Source organism: Artemia sp. Qi Xiang Cuo, chromosome 16 (genome assembly GCF_049724085.1).
Source record: "Artemia sp. Qi Xiang Cuo chromosome 16, ASM4972408v1, whole genome shotgun sequence".
NCBI classification, from domain to species: domain Eukaryota; kingdom Metazoa; phylum Arthropoda; class Branchiopoda; order Anostraca; family Artemiidae; genus Artemia; species Artemia sp. Qi Xiang Cuo.
In genome coordinates, this window is record NC_142809.1 from 22,338,077 (window position 1) to 22,360,113 (window position 22,037).

Consider the following 22,037-nt stretch of genomic DNA (forward strand, 5'->3'; position numbering starts at 1 on the left):
ATATATATATATATATATATATATATATATATATATATATATATATATATATATATATATATATATATATATATATTAATTATATAAATATTAATATATAATATTAATATATAATTTTAATATATAAAAGATAAACAATATAAACAGAGTGAAAAACGAAAAAGAACTAGCTTATAATCATAATTTTAATATCCTTAATCAAAAACAGTATGCAATACGGCAAAGATGTCTGCAATCTTGTATGTAAATCCATTGACTGTACTTTTTTCTTATTAAATCTAATATTATTAGTGTCGGCTATCCTTCGTCTTATAAAGATAGATGCCGCGACAGACAAAAAGCTTCCCGGGAAATTCGAACTTTTACTGTTTTACCCATGCTACACTTTTGTTCTTCACTTTATGGTTACTCTTAAAATTAGGAGTTCATGCTAAAGCTCACGGAAGGGTGGTTTTATTACGGAAGATAATAAAGTAGAGAGTAGTGGATTAGCATGTAGATGAGCATTTTGATAATAAATGGTTCTTTATTGGACTTTTGTTTGTAAAAGCTAAGTACTTTTAATACAGGGGGCGAGGAAGTGACTGGTTTGTCTCCATTTAAAAATTGTTTTCACATGGTCTACGATTAGCTTCCAGAGTAATTTCGAATTGGTCGTCTTTTTTAGTTTTAACGCTTCCTCTGCAATTCCTTGGGGTGCAGTTAAGCTGAATTTTTAAATCTTTTATAGGGGGATACTTGAAAATTGCACTAAAACTGCAAAATAACTTTCTACACCAAAGGGGAATTCGATTTTTGCATTCAATATGGTATATCCGTGATATCATATGTGGCATATACCTTATACCTGTGAGTGTCTATGGTATAGGCCTACTAAATTTTATTATTAATAATAATAATGTTTTAAACATGCTGACTGTTATGAAAGGGTTGATGTGTTTACGATTGATATAATTTCTTATTGTTTTCCTGAAAGAGCTTGCGTGTGTGTATACGTTTCTTATTTGTAGTTGAAATACGCGTGACCAGTTTTTTTTCTATCAAGGGCTGGGCACACGTAGCTGATTTCGGGAACCGATTTCAGCATCAGTGGACAAACGATAGCGGTACGAAAAATTGGTTGAAAGAAAAAATTATTGCGCGAGATTTCAAAACAAAAAATCATGGACACAAATAGTCAACTGGAGTTTATTAATAGTTGCATGATTGATCGCAGCTTAGTTCTCAGCTCAGTAGCGGGATCTTTCACCACAGACATCTCTGGCTGACTGTTTATTTGTATTCCTATTTTTTTTGTGACGATCTTGATGAAAATCGGCGCTGATTTTGTAAATCAGCGCCGAAAATTAGAAAATTTTTCAAGCTCAAATCGACGCTGATTTCTTTTAAAATCGGCGCTGATTTCTTTTAAAATCGGCGCTGATTTCTTTTAATATCGGCGCTGATTTCTTTTAAAATCGGCGCTGATTTCTTTTAAAATTGGCGCTGATTTTGAAATCAGTTCCCGAAATCAGCTACGTGTGCCCAGCCCTTTAGAGTTGCTACAGTTAAGAAACGAAAGGGTTTATATTTTCTAATTCTCCAATGCTTTATCCAACGCGGTCAAAGATACTTTGAGAAGTGAAACCTAAGTAAAATTAAAAAAAAAAAAAAAAACTTAACCCAAAAAAGAAAGATGTCCGAGCCTTTCGCTACGAGTAGATTGCTAAGGGCTGTGTTCAAGGAAGAAAACAGAGTTGGCTAGAAAAGATCCTTTTTGTTCAATTTGTGGGAAAATTTATGCAGCTCTCAGTGGCGTCAATTCATGAAAATGTAGGGATGTCGGCCAAAAATTATTTTTCATAATCTAGAGGAAGGGGCATTTTTTTTCAACTCGTCTGTTGAAATACCAAAAGGTGGCATTTACAATGAAAATACCAAACAAGCTATTTTTCTCAAAATCTGGAGGGGGCTTGATGGGACAAAAAGATCTAGGGGGTAAATTTACTCACCTCCACCCCTAATTGACACCCCCGGTAGCTGTGCTGTGCTGGATTCAGGTTCATTGCTATAAAATGATTTCTACTAACATTTCTTTAGAAAAATGGATAGCTCACAAGCTATAAATGCGAGAATTTTAATATCGGCATGTTCATTTGTCTCTGATATATTGACAAAAGTTCGCGCTGATTAGATTCGTTACAATATAACTTCCATGTTTATAAGGGGCCTGTTTCCGCCATCCTAACGAAAGAAAAATATGAGTTACAATCCATTACAAACACTTGTGTTCCCGCGATCTAACAGAAAATTGTTGCTAACAATTTACGTTGTTTGCGAAAATTTGACGAATTTTCAGTGGAAGATTCGAGGAATGAAATAAAACATGCAAATTTTATTGGGAATTTTTTTTCGAAATGAGTACGAGCGGCTTTATTTTTAATGGATTTGTATTTCATTTTTTTTTTTAAGGTTTGAAATTTTTTTTTAAACTTCGCTTGTATTTGAAGGTTCTATTTGAAAAAAAATCCTGTCCAATTAATGCGTTTCCACGGATTGTTATTAAGAAGTTTTTGTTTGTTAATATTTCTATTTCCACGAACCAAAAAATCTTGTTAGAAAAAATTGGGCAGCTGAAACATGCCTGAGATTTCTTGATAGAACTTCAATTCTCTCTAAAAATTAGGTGATAACCTTCACTAATTTGTTATTACGTTTTCAATTTCTTTACTTGGAACCTCGTTTTCTAATCCATAAAGAATATTTGCATTAGAGTTCTTAAAGTGTAATAAACAGTTAATGTTATGGAAAAGTATTAGAATGTTTGTTTTAGGGTTCTTTAAGTCTATTAAACAGTTCATTTTATGGCATGTTATTCGAATACTTCTAATTGTGTTTTACTTGATTGGAAAGGTTTAAGCAATATTTACTTCTATTTTACCAGTTTTGATTTAAAAAAAGTTGTTCCTCGTCATATGTGAATAAAATTATTGTGTCTATTTCTAAGCATCAGATTACCCTGCTAAAAAAAAGTTAATGGTAGCCTAAATTGTGTATTTGCATTGTTGTGATATTTCTAAATTGTTCGAGCCAGGGGACTAAGTTTCCTGGATAGGGTTTTCAGCCATGGCGATTCTACAGGTGCACTTTTTGTTTCGACCCGACGTTATTTTTATGGATTTTATCCTATTTTTGAAGTTCCCTTAAATTTGTTTTCAAAATAACATTTTACTATTAAGACTGATTTAGTTACCATTCCTGAAATGGCTATATATTGCAATTTTTTCTCATAAGTTTTTTAAAAACTCGTTTTTTTTTATTTTGCTTGCTATGGGCCGTGGTTTGTCCTTTAATCCTGGGGGGTGTGTGAAAGGGGTGCCAGTAATTAACTAAATTGACAAATTTATTTTAGAAAAGAGTAAAAAACAGAAAAAAAGGAATGAGGACGCTAGAAAAAAATATTGAGGGGAGGGGGGGGGGTCCTGCTGGCCCCCTGGATCTGCCAGTGACTCACAAAATGTTGTTTAAGCTTTAGTTCGAAAAAAGTCTTGATTTTAGTCACGTTTGAAATCTGACGCATTGGATTCTTGTGGCCCGAGCTTCGACTCAGTTTAGTTAATCATAAAAAATCATATAAACAAATCTTGAAGCCTATTAATATATTTACATTTTGTTGTGGCTCTAGTAATATCGCTTTGTTTCAGGCTGTATATAGTAGAGTGGCAAGAGTTTGTAAAAAAGACAGAGGAGGATCCCACAAGTTTGCAAACAGATGGACATCTTTTTTGAAGGCTAGACTGAATTGTTCGGCTCCTGGAGAATATCCTTTCTACTTTGATGAAATTCGTAAGTAATTTTAATAAATCGTAATGGTCTTACACATTAGGCCATTTAGGTCTGAAAATGTACTTTTTCCGACAATCAGACCTCTTTTAATAAATTATATAATTTAAACTACCAAAAGTAAAAAAGGCTACCAAAAGTGGGGGACGGGTTGTTTTTAGTTGGGGGGAGGGGCTTAGAAAGCATTACGAAACGCATCAAAAATATGTTTGTGTGTATTTTTGTTACTTTTTCACGAGCCGAACACAAATTTCGAGGCTGGGGTTGGGGGGGGGGTTCAAACCTGGTAACCCCCTTCCTCTAGAAACGACCTTACCCCTTGAACCCGTATTAGATCTATTCATCCTTGAAAATCTTGATTTTGTTCTTATGGTTGTTGCAAAATGCCGAAGCTTTCAATGTAGTCGGCCTACTACATTTTTGTTAGTATTGCCACGCTGACCTGTCAAAAGCAATAAGCACACCTATTTAGTCAAATTTGCTTGTTTGGTGCCATATGTTTTAGTTTTTTTGCTGACCTCCCCCCCCCCCCCACTCCCAATTTCTTTTTTTTTTAATCTGGCGGAAGCTACTATGAAATATTGCATAACTGTACATGACGGCTTTTTTCCCTTAAAACTTGAGTTCCCGAGGTTTCTACTTAACCATTTAGAACAATCAGATCCCATTTTCACTATTAAAATAATTATCTGATATAAATTATCAAACGGGAGCGTGTGTGACTTTGATTTGAAAGATCAGCAAATCAATTTTTCATTTCTAATTGGGTCTCAAAATTATGACATGATATTACGAATGGTACAAGCAATCAGAACACGTCAGACCGAAATTTTTTGGGTAATTATTTACCTTGTACCTCAAAGTTTAAAACCTTCTTTCCCATTCTGAATCTAAATTATGCTCGCTCCACAAGGAGCGAGTAAAATCATGTAATTGACCATTAGGAACTTAGAGAATAATGGCCAAGTAACTTTTTTCAATCAAACATTCCTGATAGGGATAGTATCTCTGAAAATATATCCTTGAAACATTTCCACTGATGCAAGTGTCTTATTAGCGTCTTTGGCAAACACACCTATCAGATTGTAATATTCATTTCGTGGTGTGATAATTGCTTTAACTTCCGATTACCATAAAATAAAAGACAAAAACTAACAAGTCATTAAATCATTACTGCTTTGCTTGTCATTTGTTTTAAACTGTTAGAGTAAAAAGTTATAATTTATTTACTATACGCATGCTTTACACCCCCCTGGTGGCTAGTACAACGCTAGGAATGATGTATTATAGTTTTTAAAACTTCTATGACACTTCTCTTTAGGTCGCGCAATCATGAGACATTGTGGTTGATAAATTGTGTTGTTAGTGGTCTTGCCGGAAGAAGCATTTATCTGAATGAACAGTTGACATTTCTTAAAGCCTTGAGGAAAAGGCCCCAGGAAACAGCGAAATTTAAATATTGATTTTTATTCAACTGTGCCTTGACACAGGCGTATTCATATAATTTCTAGATTTTTCCCTCCTTTTTTGCCAACTTATGAGAAACAATTAAGAATTGTCAAATTATTTGAAAATTATTGACTGTGAAAAAATTGGTACTCTTTTACTAAACGGACTCTTATATACGTCAATGCAAACAGTCACGAAATATACCAAGACGCGTGATGAAAAACAGGTTTACTCTGCCTTCTGGGATGTAAACAAAGGCAAGAACTGTATTTAAATTGTGTTTTTTTGGGTTTTAGGGGGGAGGGGAGGTACCTAGGTTAGGTTAGGTTACGTATTTAATATATGATATGCTTTCCGCCCCTCCACCCCACCCTAATGTGCAAATATATAGCCCAAATTTGTTTCTAAACAATTGTATATTCATCCTATTTTATTTAATTAGCATAAACCAAACTAGCACTATATAAAAGAGTCCGTTTAGTAAAAGAGTACCAAAACATTGTTGAAAACCAGGAAATTTTGGAGTGCCTGGCTCCGTAGGCTTTGGGTACATTCCGGTTTGATACAACGTAGCGATCAAAAATAAACAACAAAAAATGTAGCTTAATATAATTTTTTTTTTTCGATAAATAAAAGTTCACTTGGCTACTGATGACGGTCACTTTATATGTGACCGAAATATCTGGTATTTTTGTGAATTTCTATCACTGTTATCATCATCACTGTCTATTAAAAGGATTTTATCCATATTTGAACTTTTATTTATCGTCATGGAAAGGCAGTGTGGTCTCCGAAATTATCTACTTTTTTTTTTTACAAATTCCAGGATTTTTAATCCATAATTTACAGTGGTGTACATACTGTATTTCCAATGTTTCTGCCTCATCAATTGGTGAAGCTCCGGAAATTCATAGATATCCTCCTTCCATTTTTTCCTAATTCGGAGAACAATGCTTAGCATCATTTCCTATAACACCTAGCATCTTCTAATTTCAGTTGTTCAAAATGTTTCTGGGAATGGGTTCGACTTTAGACCTCTGAAAGATGCTCTATTTTTTCAAATTTCAAGTTTTTCTCAACATTTTTTTTTTCATTATAAATGTTTGTGGCACTTCTGGTTATGAAACTCAGAGAGGAAAGAAACTAACAAAATGAAAAATAAAATCAAAAAGGGTGAAAAAACTAGGGTTTTATCAGCCAGTGGCGAACCATGAAGAAGACAAAATATAAGCAAATATTTCGACAATGACCTCCGCCAAGTCGTCCTAATTGCAAAAAAAAAAAAAAAAAAAAAAAAAAATCTAACCTTTCGAAGTTTACCCTACAAAGACAGAACAGACAGTGACAAAGACAAGACAGAACCCCCCCCCCCCCCCCTGGATATGGCCTTGCTCCACTCTGCACCTTTTTGCGCCATGCAAGTCACACCTCGTGTACGTATGGACTACTTTCTCCGGGCAAGGTGTGTCGCCTGCTGCACACGCTTTTTTCTTATCTGCATTTGTGTTGTATCGTCTTCTCTTACTTGCAAAAATAGCTGTACGTATTTTTCATATAATTTTTCCTGTTTTTTTTTTTTTTTAATTTAGCTTCTATCCTAAAATAAACTGCGCACACGCCTTGCTTATCTTACTTCTCTCTACATATCTGGCAATTTCAAACTAAAATTCTTCGAAGTTCCTTCTCTTAGTTGGACTTTGAGATTTGATACTAATTGACCGCAAGATACTTCACAAAAAACTTAATTTAAAAAAAAAAAGAAGTTTAATCATAATTTCAGAAGTTTTTTCTGTGACGCATCTTTTTATGTCGCCCAGTCAGGTGACATTGTGGTTTGATAAATTGGGTAGTTAGTAATCTTGCCGGAAGAAGTATTTATTCTGAATAAGGTTGACATTTCACAGAACCTTGAGAAAAGTATCAAGAAAACAATGGAATTTTATGTTCAACAATTTTTCTGTTGTCAAATTTTTCATAAATTACACCTTGACACAGCGGTTGTTTTTACTTTTTTACAACTTTGTTTCTACCGTGAATTACCTTGACTTTGAATAAAAATTCAGTTTGTTTCACTCTTCTTTCTAAACCTATATTCCGCTAGTAAAATATAAAATTCACGACTTTTTCTGCATAGCCAAAGCATCAACTCAAAATTTGTTTATTGCATTGGATTATTCCCAAAACTTATTTTTAAAGATTATCTTAAAAACGTTAACTCAGGATCAGTAATTCATATATTAGCGACTTTTATGAAAACAACTGTAATTGTAAAGCAGGATTGGATGAAATTATCACTGTTAGGGGTGCGAGTCAAAAAAAAAAAAAACGGTACTCTGTTGAATTAAATCAAGAATTTTCCATCGGCCTCGCTTGTTTTTTTAACAGATTCTGGAAAGAGTATCGAACTAATCTTAGAGACCGAACCCCTGAAATATAACACCTAATCCAGGCATCAACAGATAAATCAGATAAAAAAAAGGTTGTGCGAGCACGTGTTTTCACTTTGGTATGGAGATCCGATTTATGTAGTGTCCTTGATACCCCTCCCTCCCCCACCCCTCCATCCCACTCTAAGGAAAAAATCTGGTCGCCTGCAACACGGCTTGACTAGATCTCAACTGGCCAATGCGTGTCCAAATCACCAAAAAAATTTAGTAAAGAAGTACCCAACAAATTTTAAAATGCATTTCAAAAAAATCAATTTAAGAAAATGTATTTAAGAAAAACTTTAACATTTTCAAGATAATATTTCCTTTTTTCCATATTGTTCAGCTCAGCCCATAGTTCCTGGGGCGCTGTCACTGCTAAACCGTTGATGTCTGACAACCCCTATGTGCTTTATTTTTATTTGCCCCAGTTGAAATCACAATGTTTCATGCAATGCAGTATCAAGGTGGGCTACCGGGTTTGAACCCCCCCTCCCTTGAAATTTTCCTTCGACTCGTCACAACGTATCAAAAATGTATATAAATAAAGTTTTTGTTTCAATTTGTTTTGTAACCCTTTCCCCACCCAAAAGAATACCCCCTCCCCTGAAAAAATCCTTGATATTCTCTTGGTTCCATATTTTCTATTTTAACTACAAAAATCAAACGGAAAACATTTATTTTTGATTTTTACAAGCTTGGGAAAAATAGTTGTTTTGTTTCTATAGATTTGGATCTTTGCCAAATTAAAGACTACAAGTTCTCTTCTTTTATGGAGTTTTGATTTTGGTGGGCTAGTTGCCATTTGAGGTTTATGTTTGTCCTTATCATTTCTGCTAGTTGAATGAAATGGAAATTATTTTTTCACGCCTACACCTTTTAATCAGTAAGCCATTGTGTGTGGCCTTGAGGTTAGTTTTATTTTTTACTTTTGATACCAATCAGTAGGCTATAGTCCTTGTTAAAACAGCGGCTATTTGCATACATTGCTTGCTTCCTTTGGATAGGATTGTGAATGATTATGTAGAATTCTTGTCTGCCTTCTCGTAGATGGATGACGCTGGGGTTCGTGATGGATTTCCTGATTTTTAGTTGATAAGGGTGCATAATCGGAGACTCGGTTGTTTGTGGATACCATAAGAATTTGTTTCTTGATGGAAGATCGGATGAATCTACGAACTTTGCAAATTCTTTCTTAGCAGTAATAAGTACTTAAATGATGTTTACTAAAATAAATATTAATTATTGTTTGTGGCAAAAAGTTAGTATTGATTTTCCGAAAATTGTTAATATTATCATCTGACTTAGTTTTAGCCCATCGAGGGCAAAAATAGGTACTTTAGCAGTAGCCGGGCAACACGCGATAAGTGAAGTTTCGTTAATGCTAATGAAACAAAACAAAGTATGATGAAAATATAATAGTTTAGAAACAAATTTCGACTATATATTTGCGGATTAGGGGGGGGGGGGTAAAGCGTGGCATATATTAAATGCGTAACCTAACCTAACCTAGGTACCTCCCCCCCCAAAAAAAAACAACCCAAAAACAAAAGTTTAAATATTGTAAACGCAGTAAAAAACCACGGTTTGCAATCCAATTCTCTAGTGAAAGAAACCCGTTTGACTAGTTGCTTAAGCATCTTCCCTATATAATATCTCGCTTGTTGTCCGGCTACTACTAAAGTATAATATTAACTCGTCGATTGGTATGTTATAAATGCATAAAATATACACTTACAGGATTTATTCTGTTACTCATGCTTAATAGGGGATTTATTTAGCAGGGATTCATTCAGGCAAGTGCGTTGCGGGGAATCATGGAGTGACCCCCTCTGAAGTATCAGCTTCGTTTTGTATTTTTACAAAATTTCTCGATCTGTCCCATTTTCGAAGAGGATTCGTTCGTTTTTTTGTGTCTCTTGCGAATCCCTCATTTAAAATCTACTCTGTGCGATAAATTCATGCTTGTTTGCTTGAGTACATTTTATGTTTACCAGTTGTAGGAAAGTATATCCAGCTATCTATGGGGGCAATGAAAAAAATGTATATAAACAAAGTTTTGATCCGTTTTGTAAAGTTTTTGTAGCCCCTCCCCCCTTCCGGAACGAAAATCCTGGATACGCCCTTGCTATGAAACTTATTCTTAGAAAAAAAGATAGATACGGTATAGCTTACTGGGGAGCAAGGGAAAATTTGGTACTCATGTGTTATATCAGTGGTTCTCAAACTTATTCAGACACTGTACCCCTTTTTACTCACAAAACATTTTAGTTACCCCCTTTCAGTTACCGGTAATAAGCAAACTATAGCTAAAATATAAATAAAATTGCCAGTTCTAGAGTTAAAGGATTGTTTTATTTTTTTTTGTTGGCTGGCCGGGTACCCCCTAAAATTGTTGCGTACCCCCAAGGGGTACGCGTACCCTCTCGAGAACTTGTCCCGCGAACATGAGACAATACCCGGTTTTGACGGTGTTTATACCAGAGAATTAGCTTCGGTTCGGTGGGAAACTACATTATAGTTAGCCTATATTTTAATTGGTACTAGCATGGGCGCCCATAAGCTGAATTCCAGCGGGGGGGGGGCAAACCTCGTCTAATTGGTACTTTTAATGCTATATAATAGAAATCTCAGAACAAAAATATAAAAATAAGACAGCATCATTCATCCAGGTGGGCGGAAGCCCCCACATTAGCTGGGTAGTAATCTTGGACCGTTTCTAAAGAAGACATCGTTTGTTCCTTTTTTGACATTTTTCATTCAGGAATAAGGTCAGGTGACATTTATAATTGCCATAAACACATAAAATGCAAATAATCCAGATGTTCTATTCTCGTCTGCGTATTTTTTATTCGAATACCCTGCACTGACCGATACTTAGGGGGGAGAGACTTCTATTCTGCTGCATAACCTTAAGACTTGCCCTTAAAACCATGTCCCCGCATCATTTCTTATGATTGTTTTTTCCTTTTTGGCTGTTTTAACGAATGGCCTTCCCACGGTGAATTTGGCATATACATCCAAGTCTAAACCCTAAGAAAGGTCATAGCTTTTTTTAGGAGAGGGGTGGCAAAGCACAAAAAATCATTTGTATGTCCCAATCCTATAATTTTTTATTGTGGCACGCACTGGCGTATCCAGGGGGGCGCCTCCCTAATAAAGTCTAAAGTAGTGTAATTTACTTAATTAGCTCAAGTTTGCGTTAATTAAGCTTGCTCCTAACGCAAGTCTATCTGATCAACCTATTTTGCCCCCCCCCTCCCTGAAAAAATCCTGGATCCGCCCCTGGTGGTACGTTAGACCTCTCACAGAGAAAAATCTCACTATCCCTTTCAGTATCTGGTAAGGAAGTCCTGCATTGGCGCCCGAACCAGCGTGTGGAATTCCATATAATATAATCTCTTTTTTCTGTATCGTTTCAGTTAATTACTCTGACCTTAAATAAATATGGCCATTACATATAAGTTATCTATAGCCTTTAGTTGTTTCTTCACTGTTACTTGTGATTTACATGTTGGTCGAGAAAGCTATAAATTTAGTGGTCCATGTCATGCTACTTAAAAGTAACGCTAAATGTAAGCTATAAAACACTACTTTTAATTGAATGAAAACATGTGGATTTGAACAATTAAACATGTGTTTATTACTGCGAGAACATTTCAAGAAAATTTGCGTCTTTCTATAAAAAGCTTGCGAAAAATGAATTCTAATTGAATTTGTGCAGAATTGCTACTCATATGCTTTTAATGTCTGCGAGAATTGCATTTCCGTTATTATGTTTCAACACATTTGAGTTACTATTTAGTTTATTGCATATTGTCCTCAGTAATTTCAAGAAAGCGTGCATAAATAAGTCAAAATTAAATTTACGGAGTTTTTATTATTTTAATTATAATACTTTCAAAAATGTATTTTGGTTTCAAAGCGCGCAAAATTTGGCCTAAGCAAGTCAATCTGCTGAACTCAACCCGCGCAAAATTCAATCCGGGAAACCTTGACGCAAGTAAAATTTCACTCGTACAAAAATGAAGTCACTAATATCAGCTTAAGATTAATTTCAACCCTTGAACCCACCTCACACAAAAGCTATCTTCAGCAAATGCATGGATACTTGGTAAAAACCCTATTGGAGTTGTCACCAAGAATTGTCTGCCATTAGTCAGACTGATAGAGGCAGAACTGGAGACATTGGAAGGTTTGTATGGACTATTTTTTGAAAGATGTTTCTGAGGTGCTTAAATCATGACAATGATGTCACAATAATGCGAATGGTGGTGATGACCAAGGTGGTCGTGAGATGACGATGACGTCACAGATGATGATACTTGGAACGATATCATCAACGAAGTGTCACACCAAAGACATCGACGACAATGATATTCGCGATGCCAATGACGCCTATATCAAGTATTGGTGTTCTTTTTTTTCGAATTTATCATTATTGTCGTCATGTTGGTCTTCTATGTTTTCTTAAACATCGTTGACATTTTCATCCACATCTTTGTTGTCATCATTTAAAATTCAAACAGTTTATCACCAACAAATAATCAAAGCCTTCTAAAATTCTCCTTCAAAGTGCTACCCACCTATACCCAGGCCTTCCTTTGGCGCTGCCTTCATTTATAAATTTCAGCGAAACAGACCACCCCCCTTCGGATTTGTTCCTGTGTACGTGTGAAGAAAAAACAATCAATTTTGGCACAAGACGAATCAGAAAGCTGAATTAATATAGGTTTGCGAAATGAAGGGCAAACTAGTGGCTGGTTCTGAGTCTAAATGATTTGAGCCTATTATTTATTCTTTACATGAACTGCTAGTATCTTTGTCTCATCTAGGCACTAGTTCGTGATTTAGTTACCGATGGTATTCCCAGATAAAACATGATACACGCAAATACGTCTTTGGATCAGGTGCAGTTCAGGAAATTGATGCCACACAAAAACCTTGTATTATAATTGAAAAACTTGACACCTATCAAATTTGGATATACATCTACTTAAGCTTCGCCATCTTTAGTTTGATCTTCTTTTTTTATTATTAAAATTTGCTTGATTTAGGCTTTAGTATTATTCCTGATTAAATATAGTAGAAATACACGTGATGCTTATGAAGCAATCGACATGAAGCAAACTGACACAAAGGTCTCATTTGAATTTTCCCGTCTCTTCACTAACTTTCGTTTAAATAAAATGCCTTCTACGTTGGAAGATCACTTTGACTCTTTTCCGCCGAACGTAGACTCAAAATCACATTCAAAATCTTACAACTCAAAATCCTCTTTTTTTTCTTTGATCGGTGCTGAGGGAGGAAAATACCCTAGTTTATTGTCAGAGGAAATATCTCTAGTTCCGTTTCAATGGGGGCTATAGTATCCTGAATTAACCCCAAGCATGGGTTGCCATCACATGTAAAACATAGTAAACATACGACAGTGTCTATCATATGTTTGGCGAGTGGGCGCTGACTTTCCATCACCTGGTTTACACCTTAGAACCCAAGTGTGCCGCACAGTTCCGGCACCCGTGGCACAGTTCTGCCACGCTTGGCACATGCCACCTGGTGATGGTGATTTCTGCGAAATGGTGGTCCCTCGATGTTTGGCATTTTAGGAGTTATAAACAATTTTTTTAACTTTGCTAGCAGTAGAGGCAGCAACCAGAGGCAATGATTTATTGTTGCCTATAGTACAAGCCAGGTGCCTCTGTAATTTTATGTTTATTTAATTATTTTTGCCCCTGATCACTTCTTATGGAAGGGGCGGTTGTAGGAGCTTTAAAGGGGACTAATTCGATTGAAAATTGAAAGTTTTAGTGCCATTTTTAAGTAAAAGAGAATTTGGAAGCCAGCCAGTCCCCTCCCAAACCCTTCGTGCTAAACTTTCAGGGATTGTATGACTACTCTATTATTCAAGTACCATGGACAGTGAAAGTGGTATCTGATTGCTTGAATTGGTGGAAGATCGAAGTGGAAAGTCACAAAAACATGTATATCTTTAAAAATATGGAAAACTCAGGAGTTTGGTATTTAATGAAAAAGATCTCCATATGCAGTTATATATTTTTTGGTTGGAGCGGTTGCCAAATAAAAAAAAAAATGTTGGTGAAAAATCAGCACAAACAAGTTAAAACAGATTGGCCTCAACAACTTAAGGAAGTAAAGTTTTCTTTTGAAGGTGCAGTTGTCTTAGGAAATCAACAGATAGTGAATGTTTGAATTTTACGGATGAAAAGTGTTTTCAGGTTTAACTAGTTGGTTTTCGCTATTTATTTGTACGGTTCTACGTAGCAACGCTGACAAAAAAAACTTCATAACATTGAAACTATCGAAGAAAAACTTCCAATGTCGTCATTTTCGTATATGAATAAACCAAGGCCGTATCCAGGGGGCTAGGGGATTCGAACCCTCCCCTCGAAATGTTTGTCAGACTCATAAAAACGTAATAAAGTGAATATAAACAAATTTTTGATATGTTTTTAAAAGTTTTTTTTGTAACCCCGCAAAAAAGAAAGTCCAGGGCAAAAATATTTTCATTTCAATGTCCTTGGTACTTCAATAATGGCAAAGGACAATATTACAGAAAGTGAAGACTGAAAATGAATATGCCTCTCTTTTTCATGCTTCTTAAAGATGTTGTTTCAGTCCTGTATAAACCAAATATTGTTCAACTCAATTAAATAGTCGTAATAAATAATCATTATAAAAGATTTATGGGCCTAATTTCAACAAAAAAAAGGAATAAAACAGTTATGAATAGTGTTTTTAATCCTAGTCGGCATACCTTGTAATTTGTCACCAGTGATGTCGGAATATTTAGTGGATTTTTACCTGGGAATAGTCAAAGAAGACAGACGAAATTATCATGTTTTAAGAGTTATTATACAAGGGGTTGCAAATTAGCTTGCTCTCTGTACACCTAAAGAATGGAAGGATGAGCGGTATCGATGGTATTAAAGAAAAACAGGGTACTTGTCTGTTATAGCGCCTATGTTAAGTTCTTCATCTAAGTAAAACATGTTTCTCTGACTAATCCTAATGAAATGTCATAAATATAATGAAAATATAATACTCTAGAAACAAATTTGGGCTTTATATTTGCACATGAGGGGGGGGGGGTAAAGTATAGCGGGTCTGCATGTAAAATGTGTTAAGTACAATTTTTGAGAATTGAAGTAAGAATTGTATTCTAACAAAACACCATCCAAATACTTAACCCCCCACCTAATTTGCCAATATATAGCCCAAATTATATATTTTCCATCTATCAGTTTTCTTTGTCTTGTCTCACGCTGGAAGAAACTAACGAAGAAACCGGTTCTACAGGGCGTCAATAGACTAAGGACTTAACATAGGTGCTATGACAGATAAGTACCGAAAGTAGTGCTTAGGGGCGGATGCAGAATTAATGTTTGGGAGGCATCGATAAAAATGTGGTTCCTTCATATGCATTTTTCGTCCCACCGGCCTTGTAATTAGTGGAGTTTTTACCTTCTGGGAGGAGGCACGTGTCCCTAAAACCACTCCGTGGATCCCCGCTGGCAGAACTGGGCCTCAGGAGGTTGGTATAGAGGAAGAGAATGTGTGGTCAGGGGTATATTCTGAGCTACGATGTCTTGTACATCTACTACATAAGTAGTGTGTGTATCTGACAGGGCGAAGTCTGACATGTGTATATAATAGGGAAAGACAACAGGTGCACTTATAGGGTCATAAGAATGATTATATATGTTAAAGTTCTTGTCCCTATGCGTTTTTTTTTTTTTTTTGTAATTAGCACTAAAACTAGAAACGCTTGATTAAGCCTTTGGTGAATTTCGAATAAGGCTAATAAACTAACTGGTTATTATATCTGTTTATCCTTCAAATTACTGACGGCTAACTTTTTTATTGTGATGTATAAGAATCTAAAATCAAGTCGAATTTAATTTTATTCTCTTTCTGTGCTTGAATTTTAATTTAGTGTTTTTTTGCTTTTTTTTTGTTTTTTTTTCAAGGAATAATTTTAGAACACTATGGAGCTTAACGGGAAAAAAGTGGCCCTTAGGCCACAAGTTGGCCAACGCTGGGCTATTTGAAGGATGAGGCTTCGGTCTTGCTTTTGTCACGGTTTTCTTCTTAATTAGGTTTGTTTTTACACAACCTGTAAGACAGGAAGAAAAATGAAAAATATCAAGCCGAATATAGACGTGTTCCCTTTTTGTGTTTATATTTTAATCCAGTGCTTCGTTTCTTTTTTAAAGTGAAAATGGGGAGGCAATAGAGAGCTCACCGTGGAAAAAACTCGGTCTCACTTTCTTCGCGGTTTTCTTCTTTATTAGGCTTGGTTCTACACCGCCTGTTAGACGGATATAAAAATAAAAAGTTTAATTATTTATCCAAATAAGGAAAATATCCTACAGTGTGAAAGAAAGTGAACATGTCTTTCTGTTACTGACAAATGAATGGACTGGCAAAAATGACAGTTTTGGTTCGAAGAGTTAATATTTATAAGTAATTTATAGATTTTATGGCGAGAGTTTTGGAACTGTCTAAAATCCACTTTTGGCTGCGTAAAAAAACAAAAAAACATTATTATTTAAGAAAACTTGTAGCCTTGTCCTATCAAACAGTAACTGTAAATAAATAGTAAGTCTGGACGTTGAAAACCAAAACTAAAAAAAACAAAGGAGATTGAAATATACACGTAAAAGTATCTGTCTTTCATCTTGATTTCAAAATGAAAAATTCAACAATCCTTATTAGTGAAAGGATATTAACATGATTTATCATGGTGACAGCGATAGCTGAAGCCTAGTAAATACCGAACCTCGGCCCATAGTAACTAAAAATTAAAACCATGTAAGAAACTGGCTAGTGAAGAAAAATTGTAGCTGATTCAGGAATGGTAACTGTCATCTCAATTTGTCTTAATAGTAAAATTTTGTTTCGAAAACAAATTTTTGAGAAATCCGAAAAATAGCATGAAGCCCCTAAAAAATGCTGTCGGATCGAAACAAAAAATACACCGTCGGAATTGCAATGGTCGAAAATCCTATACAGAAAACTTATAGTCATCTGGCATAAACAGCAAGGAAAGTCACTTTTTTGCTTTAGTAGCACTGATGTGTCTTCTTTTTTCCATTTTTTTCTCCTTCTCCACTGCTTGCGGGGCACTGGAACATTATGGAGAGCTGTTTAAGGGCTCATTTGGAATTTAATTGCTATATCTAGTACCTTTTGTAATTAACAAAACATAACTTTAAAAATATAATACAATTTTTGACAAAAAAACTATATCCTAAAAAGGAGTTTATCTTGAACTATCAAATTTAAAACATGCTTGAAGACCCTGAAACAAACCAAATCTTACCTAGAAAAATACAAAATTCTCTATTTGTTCCTGTTTTTTATTTATAGATTATTATTTATACTACATATATATTCTAAATATATGTATCTATTCTAAATTTAATTGCTTGCTAGGAGAGAATTGTTGATATATAGAGGAGGATAAAAAAAAAGAAGACCCTGAAATAGACCAAATCTCACCTAGAAAAATAAGAAATTGTATATATATATATATATATATATATATATATATATATATATATATATATATATATATATATATATATATATATATATATATATATATATATATATATATATATATATATATATATATATATATATATATATATATATTTATTCTAAATATAGCCTATGTATATATTCTAAATTTAATTGCTTGCTAGGAAAGAATTGTTGCTATATAGGGGAGGACAAAGAAAAAAAAGAAGAAAATACCTAGAAAAATACGAAATTTTCTATTTTTCCCTAGAAGGAAGGCCAGGGAATTATCATTTATTCTACATAAACATATTCTAAATATATGTATATATTCTTAATTTAATTGCTTGCTAGGAAAGAATTGTTGCTATATAGGGGAGGACAAAGAAAAAACTGGTTTTTATATAAATTTGTTTCAAGTGCATTCAGTATGAACATTATTATTATGCACAATTATTTATATGATGAAGACTTGTTCAAAAAAGATCGCCTTGAAAATAACTACACGACTATTTTTGTCCACGCTAAGTTTCCCTCCAAGGCATTAATATGCTTCTAATAGATTGGTTTTGTCGCCGTTTTTTAGAATTGATTTATTAAATTATTTTGCTTCCAAAATCATAAAGTTGAAAATGAGATATTGGACAATCTTTTAAACATCAGGTGTCTTGCCATACATTCTGTGTTACCTATAATTTTAAAGATGAATAAATTGGAAGTTTTAATGCTTATTCGTTATTGGATGGAGTTTTACTGTTTTTATTCTTTTTAATTTTTTTTTTATTTTATCAGTTATTATGTAAGATGTAAAAGAGGAATTTATATACTTTTTATTGATCGTTATGGTGAGTTTACGTTCTACTTGTATTTCAAAGAAGAAAATGATACCTGAACTCCTAGAACTCAACCAATGTCCTTAAATGGGGACTTGATTCGTTATTAATGAATTACTTATTATTATCTTCATCCTGAAGTGGCTGATAACTATAAATTTAATTCCGTATGTGGGCATTGTAACCTAAAGCGTTATAAGGACATTGTAAGCATAAGGGGCTAACACTTAAGCTGCTTCTGCACTTAGAATACCTAGTCTTTTTTGTTCTCTTGTGTTTTGGAACCAAAATAATTACTTGCCATTAATCATAGTTGTCTTCTAGAATCAATCGCGTCAATTCACGGAAATATAGGGGAAGGGGCAAGGACTTTTTTAATTTCAGTAAAACGAGGATGCACATTTTAAGCTAAAGCCTTATGTGGACATTGCGTCAGTCAGGTGTCAAAAGAACGTATCTCCACAATTGAAAATTTTCAGAAGAGTAATATAAAAACCTCGCAACTTTTTTATTTCCCCTTTGATAACCGTAAAACAAAAACGGATTAATGTGTATTGGTTTTACCTATCGATCCCTTTTTGTTTCACGGTTATCAGAAGGAAAATAAAAAAAGTTGTGAGGTGTTTTTTTCGCTCTTCAAAAGATTTAAAATCATGGAGATACGTTTTTTTGATACCCGACTGACGATTTTAAGCATAAGGGGCTAACACTTAAGCTTTTTCTTGACTTATAATACCTAGTTCTTTTGTTTTCTTGTGTTTTGGAACCAAAATAATTAATTGTCAATAATGATAGTTGTCTTCAAGAATCAATCGTGCCAATTCATGGAAATATAGGGAGAGGGACAAGTTTTTTTTTCGATTTGAGTATAGTGAGGATGCAAAACAGGTATTTTTCAAAACCTTGGGCGTAGGGGTGTTTTTTTTCTTTCGATTTTATACTATTGAAAAAAAAAACTAAAAAAAAAAAAATTCTCAAAATAGTGCCCCTCCCCTCAATTGGCGTCCCTGTCTGACCCGCCCATAGTTTGCATTAAAGTTTAGAGAAAACAAATAATTTAGGACGTGATATCTTTTACAGACAACTTAGGTTTATTTCCGAATTTCTTAAATAAACTATAGGTATTTTCAGGGGCGTCGTTTGAGGGTGGCAGGGGGAGGGAGTTGCGCCCCCCCCCCAATAATGTGGAGAAAAAATATTATACATCCCATGCCCTTTGACAATTCAGATATGGACCCCTCTTAACCCCCCTCCCCCTTCGTCCCCCCAATAAAAATGCTGGAGATTCGCCCCTGGGTATTTTAGCCCCAAAAAAGTATTCCAACGTCTAGAAACTGGAACATTTATCAGGTTCTTAGGACGATATTTTTTCTAAAAAATGGAGACAAATGATAAATGAAATATTTCGGAATTAAGTTTAACGGCCGATCTGTAAAAAGTTTATTTTTCACTAAATTCTAATTTACCTGATTGTTTTTGTGTTTCTTTTTAAACCGCTGATGTACCTTTACCCAGCAACGTGTTTAAAGTTTCTACCCAAGAAAAAAAGGATTCTATATTGGGGATGTAGACGATTAGGTGGCTAGACAAACACAATAAAATTGTTTTTAAATGTTGTTCTAATGAATTCTGAGAAATAACAATACCTTGAAAGCGTTTTCAATCAATAAATGAAACTAATTACAATTTTGGTAATGTATATTGGCTTATTGTAATGGATATGGCCGGAAATTATTGCTGAGATTACTCGTCTTTCAGAGTTCACTAATTTGCAACTTTTCTTTTTTTTTCTAGAGTCCGTCAGCGAAATTATAGAAGGGAGTTATGGCAAAGCAACTCGTCAAATTATCTATGCAGTTTTTACAACGCCTGAAAATTCTATAAAGGGATCGGCTGTCTGTGCTTTTGACTTGGAAAACTTAAAAGCTACTTTTGAAGGAGCTTTCAAGGTAATATAGTGTATATGCTACTACTACTACTACTGACAATCTTCAGCAATCTGTCTTCTTTCATCCGCGCAGATCGTGCCCTAACCATTTCAAACTTTCTCTCATTATAGCCCTAGAAAGCTGGATTAAACCGCACTTTTCATGCAGCCTACTGTATGAAATACGGTCAGTCAGCTGGGTACCCAGAACAATCCGTAGGCAATTTCTCTGGAAAACATCTAGCAAATTTTCATCCGCTTTTCGGAACGCCAATGTTTCAGAACCATATTTGACCACTGTCATCACTGTAGCTTCAAATATTCTAATCTTGGTTTGCAGACTTATCTTTCTATTCTTCCAAACTTCAAGTATGAGCCTGTTTAAATATAAAACTTTAAATACCATGAAACTAAAACTAGAGATATATCCCAAAAGATTGTATATTAAAAAATAAAAAATTTGTTTTCAAGCGCTAAGCCGAATAACGCTTAAATTACATAGTAAGCCCACACATATTGGCAATGATTTCAAATAGACTTTTTTGTATAATTACCAGCTAAATACTCTGTTGGACGATAGACCTAGGAAAGAGAGAGAGAAAAAAAAAACTTAGCATATGTTTTTTTGTGAGGATTAAAAAAAACATTATGCTTCTTCCCCCGAACGTAAATTTGAACCCCCCCCCCCCCCGAAAAAAGAAACTAAGTAAGTGTACTAAGCAAACTAGGCCTAAAACTCGTCACTTTTTAAGGAAGCCTACTGACTGTTTGCTATATCTATCATGAGAAATACCTGCTTGCCTTCAGGACTCAGCGATAAAAATGCAAATTCTCTTGTGAGGATTAGAACCAACTGACAACTTAGCATTGCAGAGGTTTGGCTTAATTGCGGAAATTGTTCTTTCATCTGTCACCTTTTTTTTGTATAAAGCTACTTTCAGGATGATCTTAGATACGTTTATTAAAGATATTTGAAGCTTTTAGCTCTTTTGCCATTCCTCTTTTGTAACACCTTGCACTCTGCCAAGGTCTTGTCGTTACTCGTTTAAGGCCGAATAGATGGCTCTTGTGTATCCGTATTTATTGTTACCTTCACCTAAGCCTCTCATTTCTAAAATGATATAGATGGCAGGAGATTTCTTTTTTGTTATCGTAGCAACAGATTGAAATAGCTGGCTATGAGGATTTAATGTCAAACTGTCGCCCTGATAATAACTGTTAAGTAACGAGCAACTCTTTTTAATAACAAGTGATACTCTAAAGAACAGGACTTTTGAAAACAGTGCTTAACTGAACTGAATCTACTTTTTATATACTGATCCAAAATATTTAAAATTTATTAAATTGAAAGCTAATAAAAAACATTATAAAAATGAGAAAATGTTTTATTATCATAAAAATATTTGTATAATTTTTGAAAAAGACAACATCTCTAGAAAAGGATGCGATCTTGGTGCGCTGTCAAATGCGAAATGTCTAGTAACTCAATAAAGCAGGTTTCAGACCTCTTGGCACCAAAATGAGATACTTGACATTTTCCATGAGAAGCAGAACCGTATCCAGATGGGGGGGGGTTGATTACCGGGTTTGACCCCTCCCCCCACCAGCAGTTTTTGATCAACTCGTAAAAACGTGACAACATGTATATAAATGAATTTTAAATGCGTTTTTTATATTTTTTGTTTACCCCCACCCCATCCAGAAAATAATAACCCTCCTAAACAAAAATCCTGGATGTGCCCTTGATGAGAACGATAGGCACGGATGAATTTTTTGGGTATAATCGTATCGAACAGGAGATCGTAGTTATTGAGGAACTTCTCATATAAACCATTATTTTAAGCCACAGAGTTACTTTAGTGAAAAAAGATATTGTGCTATGACAAAGTGCCGTCTCCATCATTTCTGTGCCGCAACTCAGTCATTGTATGAACCATATACCTGCGATGTCCAATCAGTATAAAAATCATTATTTATTCTGCGTGTGTCTTTGTGGCTGGGGGGGGGGGGCAAAGCGTTAAAAAGTAGACTTTC

The 22,037-nt window shown here is 34.6% G+C and overlaps 1 protein-coding gene across 3 annotated transcripts in view; it reads left to right on the forward strand.

Annotated features, from left to right (window-relative positions):
* LOC148942679 (semaphorin-1A-like) overlaps positions 1 to 22,037 on the forward strand; it is a 268,011-nt gene that overhangs the window by 185,857 nt on the left and 60,117 nt on the right. For all 3 annotated transcript variants that reach the window (XM_089102498.1, XM_089102499.1, XM_089102500.1), the window contains exons 9-10: positions 3,684 to 3,825; positions 19,871 to 20,025. In XM_089102498.1, coding sequence (XP_088958624.1) covers positions 3,684 to 3,825; positions 19,871 to 20,025 — 297 coding nt within the window. The remainder of the gene's footprint in view (positions 1 to 3,683; positions 3,826 to 19,870; positions 20,026 to 22,037) is intronic.